This window comes from Rhinolophus hipposideros, assembly GCF_964194185.1.
Source record: "Rhinolophus hipposideros genome assembly, chromosome: 8".
Taxonomy (NCBI): domain Eukaryota; kingdom Metazoa; phylum Chordata; class Mammalia; order Chiroptera; family Rhinolophidae; genus Rhinolophus; species Rhinolophus hipposideros.
In genome coordinates, this window is record NC_138054.1 from 49440770 (window position 1) to 49455626 (window position 14857).

General features: G+C 40.4%; 1 protein-coding gene across 2 annotated transcripts in view; it reads right to left on the bottom strand.

Moving 5' to 3' along the window:
* Window positions 1-14857, bottom strand: part of LOC308501022 (phosphoglucomutase-1) — a 117981-nt gene that overhangs the window by 49702 nt on the left and 53422 nt on the right. For both annotated transcript variants that reach the window (XM_081056578.1, XM_081056576.1), the window contains exon 14: window positions 3818-4079. In XM_081056578.1, coding sequence (XP_080912704.1) covers window positions 3818-4063 — 246 coding nt within the window. In that variant the 5' untranslated portion in view covers window positions 4064-4079. Of the gene's footprint in view, window positions 1-3817; window positions 4080-14857 lie in introns of those variants that run through there.

Consider the following 14857-nt stretch of genomic DNA (forward strand, 5'->3'; position numbering starts at 1 on the left):
GCAGAAATTTCTAGCTGCCCCTCTATTTCTTAAGGCAAGAAAACCACCCATTTTTAACTGGCCACGTGCCTCCCAATATAAAGTCTACATGTTTCAGCCCTTCTTGCAGGTAAGTGTGGCCTGCATGGAAGATCTAATCTAATGGATTGTGAGTAGGACAGAGGTATGCAATTTCCAGATTTGTTTAAAGGAATAAAGCACTTGGCTCCATCTTTTTCCCATGCCCACGAGCTGAAATGTGGAGGCAAGAACACCACCTTTAAGATGGCAGAGCCACAAGACTGAAGGAGGCCACGGCCTAACACTGTGGATCTACCATACTAGTCCTGGCCTGCTTATACCCAGACTACCCCACAAGACAGAGAAACACTTCTATCCTGTTTAATCTCTGTTGAGTCTCTGTTACAACACTTGAAACTATGCAATTGTACACATTATTTGACTTAAAATGCAGGCTGCTGGGTGTACATCAAATTCACTTTGGGAAGCACCTTAGAGTGTCATCTCCCAGAGCAGTCAAAATTGAGCTACAAGGGAAAGCCAGGCCTTGACAGGGAACCTTAACAGAAATTCCAAATACGAGCCAAGTAGAAAGCCACAGGGCATAATCTAAACTGCATGCGCTGAATGATGACTGTTATGCTTCTCATATGTACAGTTCTGAGCAGCTCCAATAATCTGCAGTGTAGTCACATCGCACGTGTACTTATCTTGCACAAATTTAACTGTAAATAAGAGACAGGGAGAGAAAAGGGGATAGAGTGAGATTTAAATAGCATGGGCCATTCTGTCACAATCTCACGCAATGACCACATGCCCTCACTCAATCTTAGTCCCCACATGCCTCGCAAAGGATGAGCATCTTGTTGTACTGAGTGTTATTCTGGCATTTAAAGACATACATATTGTGTTACACGTTTTGTTTTCCAATATGGTAATTTTCTAAGGCATTTTAGGGACGACATTGCCTATGCCAAAGCTTCATCTTCCACTGTAACTCAAGAACCCATCCCATCGTAAAACGTGACTTCCCGTAAAATGTAAGGTGTTAGATGATAGTTAATGATTTGTCCCCATTGACCCTGGAAAGGCCAGCTGGTCCTAGAATTATATTCTACTGGCTCCGTTTTCATTTTTTTGTGTGAATTGTCAAAGAAAGTCATGCCTTGATGTGGATTTTGCCTCTTCCTTTATACTGTGATTCCATCAGCTGGTTTCAGTTCAATCTAATAGTGAGAAAGTAACTTCAACTCAAGTAGCAAGGTCTGCACACTTCTCTCCAAATGCTCATTTACTTAAAACTTCACCCAGACTGGCAGTGTCCTCAGCCACTCCTAATGGGAACCTGGTATTTGGAACAAGGTCCTGGGGTGTCTGTGTTTCCTACTGTGACATCTCTCTCATTCTAGGAACAGAGGAGACAGTTCCCAGTTTATTTTCCTGACTCTGTGATTGTGGACACGTAATACCCGAAATGTTTGCTGTAGAGAGGAAATGAAGCAATACATGTGGACGTATCTTGTAAAATATGTTTTTAGCAGTTAATTTTTTTTTGAGTATGAAACAAAAATATAGAGTTGGGGGGTAAGGGAACCTCCAACCTACCTCTTCAACATGTATGCTCTCTCATATCTGGTTCCATCTAGAACATTCTTCTTACCTCTTCACCTTCAGGTCTAGGTGTAGTTGTCACTTCCCAGCTCCCTATGCCTGAATCAGGCGCATCTCTTTTCTACTCTCATAGCCTGCCTGGCTCACCCCCATCATAAGTACAAAATCTGCAGTGCCAAATGCAACTGGAAGGTCAAATGCAACTGGAAGGTCAAAGAACATTAAGTCCTAAAAAGCGTTCAATGGATTTAGCAATCAGAAAGTCAGTAGTAACTTTGCCAACAGGAATTTTAATGGAGTGATAGAGAAAGCAGAAGCCAGACTGTAGTGAGGTGGGGAGTGAATAGGAGGTGAGAAGTCAAGTGATGATGAGAGCAGACAACTTTTACAAAGATTGACTGAAAGGGGAGAAAGCAATAGGACAGTAGCTAAAAGGTGATAAGGTTTTAAGAACGTATTTTTTCAAGTCTTAACTGATTCATTTCTTCCTACCCCACACAACTCTCAAATGGACTATTTTCCAGATGGATCCCTACAATTCTCACTTTGCTATAAGTTCCTAAAGGACAAGTCTTGTGTCTGAATTGTCTTTTCATTCCACACATTTCTCTATACATGGCTCAGTGTCTGTTGAAGAAATGAATGAAATGCAAATTCAACACAGGTGATAACAGGAAATGAAGGGATCTATTGGGATACAGCTAGGGTTTGTTCTTTCAAGGGAAGCTGTGGTTGTCTGAAAACTCAGGAGCGTGAAGAAAACAAATGCAGACAATCTTCTCTCATTGATACTTATAAATGTTTGACCCAGGTAGGCAGATGTAGATTGGGTCCTGTTCAGATATTGGAGACTAATGGAAAACAGATCTTTAGATTTAAGTGTTCCTTCATTCCCCGAAGCTGTTGAAGTTCTGTATGGGATTCTCAAAGCTGCCATTACAGTTCCTGTAAACTATTTAACCTGCCTAAGCTTCTGTTTCCTCATTGGAAATGTGAAGATTCCCATAATAGCATCTACCTCATAGAGGTGCAGTAGCATAAATGAGATACCCCAAGATACCTCATGAAGCTTGGCAAAACTGCACTCAATGTGTTAATAACACAAAGTACTACTAAAATGAATAAAAATATTATTAAAGGGAATGAGTTTCGGAAGAGTTGGGTATAAGACAAACTTTATTTTAAATATAGAAACAAAACTTGTTCTTTAGAAAAAGCTTCATAGGAGTGATCAGCCCCGATTTCTCTATTTTATAAATCCACCGTTCCATATATCGTTTACTGCAAAATCTATTTCAAAGATTCACTCTATATCCGAGTGAATCTGCCCAATTAAGTCAGCTAACGTGCCTTAGCGGTGGGGGAGGGGCGGGGGAAGGTGGTGCATTCATTTCCTGGCCTGCCACGATTGCACAAGAGCGCCCCAGCGTCTGTAGTTTCTAATGAATATGCAGCCCCAGTGTCCTCGGTGGAACAAATCCTGAAACCATTGGGCAAAGACTAGTTATCCTTTTCAAAAGCCTCAGCCGCAGCAACCAGGCTTCGCAAGGGCAGTAGCTCAGTCCCAATGCAAACTAGGGGGTGGAGAGCGAGACTTTGCAAACCACCTCTCCGCCTCGGCCGGCCTGACGCACCAGGGGGCGGGTGCCTCCTCCATCCCCGCCGGACAGCGTCGGGCTGGGAGCCAGCGGGAAGCACCAGTCTCAGACCAGAATAGTAGGCAACCCCCGCGAGATGCGAGGGGACTCAGAAGTAGGCGGCGGCCTCTAACCTTTCTGGGTTAAGGCGGCTGCACTCCGCTCTGTAACAGTATCTTCAGCCGTAGGAAAGGTTAACGTAAATGTCAGAGGCCCGGGGAGGGAAAGAGGAAGGGAGGAAGGGACGAGGAGAGGAGGGAGGGGCAGGAGGCGGAGGCGGGCTCCCCAAGGTCAGGCCCTGCTCCCCCGCTCGCGCCTCGCCGCCCCCAGGGAGTCGGAACCGCGGCTCTCCGCGGCCGAGTGGCCACTTTGGGGCACACGGCGACCTCCTCCGGGCCTTCGGGCCAGCGGGAGCGAGCGCAGAGGAGCGAGGGGTGGAGACTGAAGCCGCCACGCACGGAAATGGCCCGGCCCAAGCGAGGCAGGAGGAGGGCGGGCGACACCGGCCGCACGTAGCGCACGGCCGCGCGCCCGGGCACTCGCCGCACAGGCACCGGCGCGTCCCTTACCCCGTTGGCTGCGGCGATGCGGACGATCAGCTGGATCGCCTCCGTCATGTAGAACCTGCCGTCCCCGCCCACCACCAGGGTGGCCTCCTGCCGCTGCGCGGGCTCCACCGTGGAGATGATACTCTGGATGAAGTTCTCCGCGTAGTTGGGGCTGCTCTGGAACACTTTCACCCTCTTCCGCAACCCGCTCGTGCCCGGCTTCTGGTCCGGGTACGCCTGGGTCTTAACGGTCACGATCTTCACCATGGTGGCGACTTGCTGCCTACGGAGGGAGCGGGCTCTGTTAACCGAGGGGCGGCGGAGCAGTGCCTGCAGCTGCTGTGGGGCGAGGGTGCGGGCGGGGAAGGGGCAACGCCGGCTCCCGGCTGCGCTCGGCCCTTCTTAAAGGGACAGGGGACAGCCCTCCCCCAGGCTCCAGCCCACCTCCTGGCATATTTGAGAGGGAGGGGTAGAGAGGAGCACACACCTCCAGGCCTCAGGAGAAATGGGTGGAGCCTTTCTGATGTACCCTCCCCGACCCCCCCCCCCCAAACCAAACCGAACCACTATAAAATGAAATCCGCAACTCCACCCCTAAATGGAAGGGTAGAGGTTGGTGTAGGGCAAGAACTCGAGAGAGGGTGGGAAAAATACAAAGTATAACGATTTCCTGTGGTTTGGCTAGAGTATCATGTGTAAATAAATTTTGGAAAACTGAAGGGGTAGAAGTGCTAACCTTAGCTAGATTTTATGACTCCTCATTCTTTCCAAACATTAGGGTATTTGTGTTAGAAAAAGAAGTCAACTCTAAAGGTCTCATTCGACCTACTGTCTTTACTGATGGACCACACGCTTCCATTGGTTAGGGTGGGTGTACTAATATCTAAGGTGTACTGAATATAATGTTTCTAATCCTTGCTAAAGTACAGGGTTTCCCCCCACCCAATTTTATGCTTAGGAAACTGAGATTCAAAAAACAGAATGGCTTGTCAAGTCCATAGAGATTAAGTACATGCAGGAGGCCAACTCATGAGAGTGTGGCTCCAAAACCAGGGCTCTTACCCTGATTTGCCTGCGGTGTCACCAGATTTGACAACTAGGAAATAAATGTCCAGGGAGGCCTTGGTAAATAATAGGTGCAAATATAAGGTAAGATGGAATATGGTTACCATCAAAACATGCCAGTTATTCAGGTCATAGAAATTTGGTGATGAGATCAAGAAGGACTGGGTTCATGGAGGATACAGTCAATGAAAGGGACGCGATTATTTAGTAGGAGTCTTGAGTTTAGCATCTCCCTTGATTTGATGAGAGTGATTGTCTCCTCTGGCCAAGAATTGTGTCACTTCGGTGAAGTGGGAAAAAACTGGCTTTTTCCTCCTACTTAATATATGTGACCTGGGGATAGTTGCCCCCATATCTGTGGGCATACATTTCTTTACTATAAAATGGACATAAAAGCTATCTTAGAGAATTTCTGCAAGAATTTTTTGGGTTTTGTATGTCAGTGGGTCTCAATCGTGGATGCACAGTAGAATCACCGGATACGCATGAAACTACTCATACTCCAAATACATTCAATTATAATCATCTGATGTAAGGAAATCACCTAGTATGGTGTCTGAAACAGAGGTCCTCAAAAAATATTAGCTCCCCTTCCCCAATTCCAAAACCAGAATTTATCCTTAATCTGTGAATTTGATTATATTCATGCCCCCTTTTACTTTCCTGCCCTTTTAATGGTTAGTGTATACGTTGATCAAGTCGGGAGGGTGACCAATGCATACGAATGCTGACGCTCAGAAATCAAGTGTTGATATACATGTTAATATAGGTGTTATGTCAGTATCAATATAGGTTTTGATAATAGTCATGATAGATGAGTTTCAGGAGCAAATAACTTGTGAAAACTGAATCGAGGACTGCTGGTAAGGATTTCTAATATTTACACAGAAATTCACAAAGCTTATAGAATAGTATCATCTTGTGAATTAAGTAGTATAATCAACCCCATTTTATAGGCTAGAGAATTGATCGAATGGCGAATGTAATCAGTTACCTAACTCCACAAAATGAAAATACAGCATAGAATCACGGAGTCTTAGAAATACCTACCTCATGGAGTTGTATGGATTAAATTAGATACTGCATATAGAGTTCCTAGCACAGTACTAGTTAAGTGCTCAAACGGTAACTCATAAAGTGGATGGTAACTCATTATTATAAAGTGGCAGGTTCAAGTTCAGATCCCATGTTCCTTCTATATTCTTCACTAGGATGGGGCTTTTCATTTAAGAGGAATTGTTCCATACTTCTCTCACCTCAGAGGTTGTAACAGCTTTAACTACATAACAAGCCACTCTAAAACTTAGTGGCTGATGACAATCACCTCTTACTGTTATTGCTCATGAAATTAAGAGTTAACTGGGCGGGTCTGCTCAATTTGGGCAAGACTGCCGATCTTGGCTGGGCTCCTGTGGCAGGTGGTCCCATGATCCTGGTCTCTTGGTAACCATGCCTTTATGTAATCTCCTTGTATTACTTTTCTTGCTATGTAACAAGTTACCACAGACTCAACGGCTTGAAATAATGCCCACTTATTATCACAGTTCCGTAGGTCAGAAGCCTGGGTGTTTGGCTGGGTTGAATATTCAGGGTGTGTGTGTGTGTGTGTCCCAAATTCATTCAGGTTGTTGGCAGGATCCATTTCCTTGCAGTTGAACGTCTGAAGTCCTTGTTTCTTTGCTGGCTGTCAGCCAGGGTCCACTCTTCTAGAAGCCCCCTGCGTCCAGTCCGTCTCATGACTGCAATCTCGGACTCTTTTCTGCCACCATCCAGAGAAAACTCTTGTGTAGTTAGATTAGACGTACCTGAAGAATCTCCCTTTGCCATGTAATGTAACAATCATGGGAAGTGAAATCTCATCATATTCACAGGTTCTACCTGCATTCAAAACTGACTTCACATATGGTACTACAGTAGGAAAAGAATCCATTTGACCTGAAGAGCCCATAGAAGCAGAAATGAGAATTCTTGACAATGTAGACCAATGACAAGAATAAGACAGGATGATTGTGAGCCTCCAGAGACAGCTGGTATAAAAGGCCAGGTATTCTAATTCTCCAATGCTTTGGCACTATATGAACTAACTACTTCATGGGAGCCCCAGATGGGCTCTCTCAGCTAAATGAAATAGAAATCAAGATGAATTCTAGAAAAATATTATTTCCTGAACACCTAATTATGGACTGAGAGATGTATATCTGTTCACAGAAATCTAAGTCTCTGCCACCAGAGCAGCATGAAGTTTTGAAAACATTAAGCTGCTATAGAAAAAGTTGTCTTTCTTGCATAGTTAAATTATGGTGAGATGTGTAACCTTTTCATCTGTTTTGTGATTCATATTTTTTCATGTTCATAGTGTGTATCTAATTAATCCTAATAAAAATCCAAGATGCAAAGATTTATCAAACGATACTCTCAGAATTACCTATAACATGGGTCTAAGTAAATAACATAAATAAAACAAAATTGGAAACACAGTGTTATCCCACTTGAGTGTTTTATTTCCTTATAAAACTCATACACACAAAGGACTAGAAGGAAATATATCAAGATATGTAACAATTATCTCTGGGTTGTGAAATAGGGTACCTTTTATTTCCTTCTTCGTGCTACATCTGGATTTTCTATGTGTTGTGTAGGGAATTTGTGTTGTCTTATAATAAATTGTTTTTCCTTTTTAATATTTCTTTTAAGTGGTAATTCTAATTTCATTAACAAGTTGTTCTTTATCCTTTAGATAGTATTCATTCATTCATGTATTGATTCATTCACATTCACTCTACAAATATGTTCTGAACTTGTACTAAGCACTGGCACTTTGAAAGGTGTTAGGTGACCAAGTCATAGTAGGTCATTGGTCTCACTGAACTTGCATTATGTTGGAGGAGACAGATACTGAATAACAAGTCACAATTGTACTAAGTGCTGCAAAGAAGCTTGGGTGCTATAAGACTGTAACTAGGAGGGTCTCTCATTGGAGGGAGTCGGAAAGTATCCTGGAGGAAACATGCATCAGTGAGGGACTAGACGGAGGAGTAGTAGTTGGCCAGGTGAAAAGGAAAAGCATTCCATTCTGTCGCGTCCCACGTGACGAGAGTTGTGGGGAGTGAGGAGGGCGGCGCAGGGTTAAGAAAAGACAGTAGTCATAAATAGAGTTTAAGCAGACCAAAGGACCCCCAGTCTCAAGGACTGGACACCCCAAATCGGGCCTAGCATCAGCTTTTATTAGTTTGGTGGGGAAGTAGAGGAGATAAAGCCTGTCAGTCTCAAGATCTGTGAATTCCGTACACCAAAATAGGAAACTGATTCAAGCCAATCACCCTTGCCTGTAGGCAGCTGAACCCTAAGTCTCAGGATGTATGTACTTCCCCCAGGGACAAAACCTTTATGCATATGAATAGATGGAGAGCACATCACTGAATCACTTCCTTGCAGGTTTTGGGGAGGAATGCAGCCACAGAGGCAGAGGCCCTCCTTAGCCGGGGGAAGGTGGGGGGCTGTGCCCACCTCTATGAACCCCGTGGGTTCTCCAGTGGGTCCCCACTCGACTGCGCCTGTCTTAGGTTGCTTTCCACGTGAAAGTCGTACCCATCATTGACTGTCCAGTCATCTTTGGGGCCAAACAGGAGGACATGCAACCACAAAGATTAAGCAAAGTCCCTGAAAGGAGCCGTCTCTCAAATTCGCCTTTCTTTGGGGGCAGGTACATGGAGACAGGTAAGTAGGCTGCTGCCTGGCAACACCATTGCAGGAGAGGAAATATTAAGGGAGAAGCTTTGAAGTAAGAAGGAAATTTAGTATCGTCAAGGATTTAAAAAGCAGCCAGTGTAACTGGAGCATGGAAACTAAGGGGTAGAGTGGAGCCTGATTCCATCAGGCCTTCTAGGTAGTGTCAAGCTTTGGAATCTATATCATAACAGCAATAAACAACCAAAAGGTGTTTATTTGTTGTAATAAAACAGACATAACATAAAAATGACCACTTTAACCATTTTAAATACACATTCAGTTGCATTAAGTGCATTCACATTGTTGTGCAACCATTACCACGATTTATCTGCAGAACTTGCATCATCCCAAACTGAAACTGTGCAGTAAACCAACATTCCTCCTTCCCTTGGCCCTTGGAAACCACCATTCTTTCTTTTTCTATGAATTTGACTTTTCTAGTGTCACATAAGTGGAATCATACAATATTTGTCCTTTTGTGTCTGGCTGATTCACCTGTCTTTAAGGTTCATCCTTGTTGCATGCCAAAAGGCTTTTAGGAAGAGGAATACACTTCCTCATAATAGCTTTTTTTTTTTAAAGATCACTCTGGCTGCTATGTGAATGAAGGAAAGGGAAAAAGTGGGTGAAGTGAAACCAGATGGGCAAATGGAAAATTGGTGCATTGTACTAGGCTGAAGTCAAGGGAGATGGACAGAAGTAACAGACTCAAGCTATTTTCAGAAAGTAGAGTCAACAGGACTTGCTGATAGATTAAATGCAAAGGTAAAGCTGTCTTTAATGAGCACTGTATTTGGAAAGGGGATTTGACCCATCGTATATAGCCCAGATTTAACTGACCTCCCATTTATACACATTTGTATATGAAAGCAGAGAAATCATTCAAGCCTTTCACAGAATTGCCTACTGCTTATTCCTTGACCTAGATCAAACCTAACAAAACTCTGAATGATTTGGCTTATAGGAAGGCTCCTAAACTGCATGTTAATAACTTGCTTAAGAAGTAACTTTTTCTTGCCTTTGAATGTATCCTAATACATTTGAACTCAGGTTTATGGAAGGCTGGGTGGCGTATAGAAGACACACATTTAAATTTTCCTGCTGGATTGATAATCCTAAGGAAATTCTCCTACCAGAGTAGAAAAGGCTAACTTTTTCACACTGCAGTTCCTGGCCTTCATATGTTAGTTTCTCAGAACTTGGTGTTGGACTTTTTTTTTCTTCTCCATATTCTATATTCTCTATCTAGGTGATCTCATTCACTCTCATATTTTCAAATGCTCCCTCTATGCCAATGATTCATATCTCTTGGCCAGGTCTGTTTTCTAAACTCTAGCCTGCTAAGTCTAATACCTTATTCTGTACCTCCTCTTGGATGCAAGACAGGTATCTCAAACTTTACACGTCCAAAAGAGAATTCGTGGTTCATACCATACTACCCTCCACCCTCACACTTCTTATGATAGTGCCAATCCCAGACTGCTAGGAGACACCTCTCCTTTTCACTCTAAATTATTAATTTGCTTACATTATCTGAACAAATTAAATTTTTTCCCTTGGCTTGTCTAGGAAACAGAATTCTCTGTTTCATCCACAAGGAAGTATTGGACACAACATAGTGTGAGTGTTCTGTATACCACCTTGAGATTCTGTATACTCCCTATCAGCAGTAGGTGAGACTAGTGTTTGCAATTTTTCCTCACGAGTGAATTATTTTGTTTCCTTCCCTTGACATTACTGACTCTCGTAGTTCCTATTATATATTTTTCTTTATTTTGAAGATATTTTTGCAATAATTTATATTCATGGCCTTCACTTACTTTCCTTTCATCCATCCATCATTCCTTTCAAACCTTCTATGAAATTCTCACTAAGCACACAGTACAAGATACTTACGTAGGTTCAGATTAATTACTTAAGATACCTGTACTTAAGGAGTTTAAAATAGAAGAGTTCAGACATGTATACAAATTAATAAAATATGAGAAACAAAAGATAAGCCACAAAAAGTTATTTATATTTAAAGCTAGTATTAACAAGGTCTTCAAATCAATAATCTAAGTTTCTCTCTTAACAAACTAGAAAAAGAGCAAATAAATTCAAGGCGAGAAGAAACAAGAATAAAGATAAAATCAAAAATCAATGAAATTAAAAACATAAAAATAGAGAAAAGTCACTGAAACTAAAAGTTGGTTCTTTGAAAAGATTAATAAAATTGATAAACCTCCAGCAATACTGACAAAGGAAAAAAGAGAAGATACATTTTACTAACATCAGGAATAAAGAGGAGACTATCACTACAGATCCTATGAACAATTTTTAAAAACTATGCACATCAATTTGATAACTTACATAAAGTGGACCAACTCTCCCAAAACTGCAAACTACCACCACCACAAGATGAAATAAATTGAACAGTCCCATAACTGTTAAAGAAATTGAATCAGTACTTAAAAACATCCAAAAACATTTCCACACCCAGACTGTTTCAATGGCAAATTCAAACAATTATCTAAAGAAGAAATAACACCAATTCTATACAACCTTTCCCAGAAAACAAAAGGAGGAAACATTTCTGACTAATTTTATGCGGCCAACATTGTCCTGATACCCAAACCAGACAAAGACGTTAGAAATCAATAAAACAGCAGACCAATATCCTTTATATACATAGTCACAAAAAACGCTCAACAATGTCAATTGAATCCACAATATATAAAAATAACACATTACAACCAACTGGGGTTTATCCGGGGAATGAAAGGCTGGTTCAATATTTGAAAATCAATTAATGTAATCTACCATATTAACAGTCTAAAAAAGAAAAAAACATATGATGATGCAGAAAATATATTTGACAAAAGTCAGCATCTATTCCCAATTTAAAAACTCGCAGCAAACTAGGAATAGAAGGAAACTTCCCCAACCTAATAAAGGGCATCTACAAAAACACCTTCAGAAAACATCATATTAATGGTGAAGGACTGAATGCTTTCCTCCCTAAGACTGGGAGCAAGGTAAGGATATCTAATTTTGTCATTCTCATTCAACATAATTATGGAAGTCTTAGCCAATGCAATAAAGTAAGAAAAAAGAAAAGGCATACAGATTGGAAAAAAAGAAATGAAACTGTCCCTCTTCGTAAATGACAATTTTTTTCTATGTAGAAAATCCCAAGGAATCTAAAAAAACAAAAAACAAAAAACAAACAACAACAACAAAAAAATCTCCTAGAGCTAATAAATGAGTTTAGCAAGTCTCAGGATATAAGACCAACACCACACAAAAATCAATCACATTTTTATGTACTAACAATGAACAACTGGAAACCGAAATTTGAAAATGCCATTTACAATAGCTCATAAAATATTTAGATATAAATCTAATGACGGATGTATAAAAATTGTTTGCTAAAAACTATAAAATGCTGTTGAAATAAAAGAAAACACATATGATAAATGGAGAGACACACAATGTTCATGGATTGGAAGCATCAATACAATAAACATGTCAATTGCCCCCAAATGATCAAAACATTTAACACAATATAAATCAAAATCCCAGCAAGAGTTTTTGAAGATATAAAGAAGCCACTTTTAAAATTTACTTGGAAAGGTAAAGAAACTAGAATAGCTAGAATGGTTTTGAAAATGAACAATGAAATTAGAGGAATCACATTATCTGATTATAAGACTTACCACATTTAAAGCTACAGTAATCAAGACAGTGTATTATTTGTTAAAGGAATGATATATAGATCGACGGAACAAAATAATAGTCCAGAAACAGACCCACACAAATATATGCAACTGTATGGTTAGCTGATTTTCAACAAAGGCACAAGAGCAAATTAATGTGGAAAGGATAATCTTTTCAGCAAATAGTACTGGAATAATTGATATCATATTGAAAAAAAAGTGAACCTCAACCTAAACCTCATAACTGACACAAAAATTAACTCAAAATAGATCATAGGTATAAATGTACAAGATAAAATTAACAATAAAACTTTTAGAAGAAAACAGGAGAAAATCTTTGTGACCTGAGATTAGGCAATAACTTCTTAGGCTTGACACCAAACACTGTAAAGGAAAAACTGATAAATTGGACTTCATCAAAATTATAAAAAAAAACTTTTGCTCTCCATAGATACAGTTCAGAGAAAAAAAAGATATTAGAAGATATTAGAAGTAGAAGATATTTGCAAATCACATATCCAACAAAAAATATATACAGAATTTATAAAGAACCCTCAAAACTTAACAGTAAGAAAACAAACAACCCAATTTAAAATGGTCGAAAGACTTAAAGAGATACCTTACTGAGGAGGATACATGCAGAGGGCAAAGAAGCATGTGAAAAGTTGCTCAACATTATTAGTCCTTAGGGAAATGCAAATTAAAACCACTATGAGATACTGTTGGGGAAACTGACCTTAAAATGGTTCTCTGCCACGTGGAACTCAGCTAAAATGGTGGCCCCAGCGGAGAGAAAAGTCCCCAGCCTAAGCCCCAGCCCACTTCCGCATAATCTCCTCCAAGCCACACCTTGAGCCAATCACCAGATGACACCTACCCCTTCCCTGACTCAAGGAAGTCCCCAACCCATAAAAACCTGTTCAAAACCTTGATAGGGGCTCAGTCTTTTGGGAAGGATCCCGCTGAGCCCGCCAGCGCCGTAATAAAGCTGTGTTCTCCCTGATCTCTGCGTGCCGCTTGAGTTTCTCGGTCCTTGCTGTTTTTCTGCAACAACACCACTGCACATCTATTTGAATGGCTAAAATAAAAAGTACTGCTGATACCAGGTGCTAATGAGGATGCAGAACAACTGGAACTCTCATACATTGCTGGATAGAAATGCAAAATGGTACAGCCATCATGGAAAATACTTTGGCAGGTTTTTTAAAAAAGTCAAACATATACTAACCATATGACCCAGCAACCTTTTGGTATCTACTCTAGAGAAATGCAAACGTATGTTCACATAAGAACCTGTACATGAATGTTTAGAACAGCTCTTTTAACGTGCCCCAAATTGGAAACAACCTAACAGATGAATGAATAAACAAATTGTGATGCACTCATATAATGAAATACTACTCAGGAATAAAAGGAACAAATTATTGATAGAACCTGGATGATTCTCAAAGACATACTGAGTGAAAGAACTCAATCTCAAAGGTTACTTACTATGTGATCCCTCTATGACATCCTCAAAAAGAGAAAACCATAGTGATGGAACACAGATCAGTGATTGCCAGGGGCTAGGAGAGTGTGTGTGTGTGTGTGTGTGTGTGTGTGTTGGAGGGTAAGAGGAGGAGGATGTGAATGTAAGGTATAGTACAAAGGAGTTTTTTGGTGATAGAACTGATCTGATTGTAATGGTGTTTAAATTGATCTATACATGTGTAAATAGAACTATACAACCTTGTCCCCCTCCCAAGATAAGGTCAAATTTATTGTGTGATAATTTTTAATATAAAATTTAAAAATCACAGAAAAGAAAGTATTAGTTTTAAAATAGAGCTCAAGAAGTAGGATCATTTTTTTCTGGATTAGGGAAAGGCTTCATGAAGGATGGAGGCATTTAAAAAATGTATGTTAAAGGTTCAGTGTGTAATACTTGTTCACAGCCTATCTTTTCTGATAAACTATATATATAAAATGAGAGCAGGAACAATGTCTAACTTGTTAACCTCTGTATATGCAGTAACTAAAGCAGTGCTCTACACTTATATACATATATATGTATGTGTGTGTGTATATATATATATATATATATATATATGTAAGTATATGATCAATTGGCCTATTGCCTGTGATATTAATAGGCAGATATACAATACAGGAAATTCTAGCAAATGTTAAAAACATGAAAAAAGTGCTTGAAATTTTCTTTCCCTTGCCCCCCCCTTTTAAATCTCTCTTATCCCTTAAGATCAGTTAAAGTTCTAAGTTGTCCCCCTGATTCTTCCATCCCACACTAGTCTTTTCAACTTGTCCAAACTTGTTCTATCAAACTTAATCTAATATTTTAGTGTAGTACTTCTCAGTGGTTTAAAACCCATGAATCATTTCCTTTAATAGTTACTACAATGTGCCTCTTTTATATTTAAATTTTAAACTACATTGTATTGCATAACTAAAAATAAATCAAAGCTCTACTTAGTTTGAAACTACACCTCTTTCATTTCTTCAGTCTTCCAAGAGAATTTAATCTCCCTACCCTTCCCCCAAATTGGACAAGGCTTCCCTTCCTCTTCTGGTC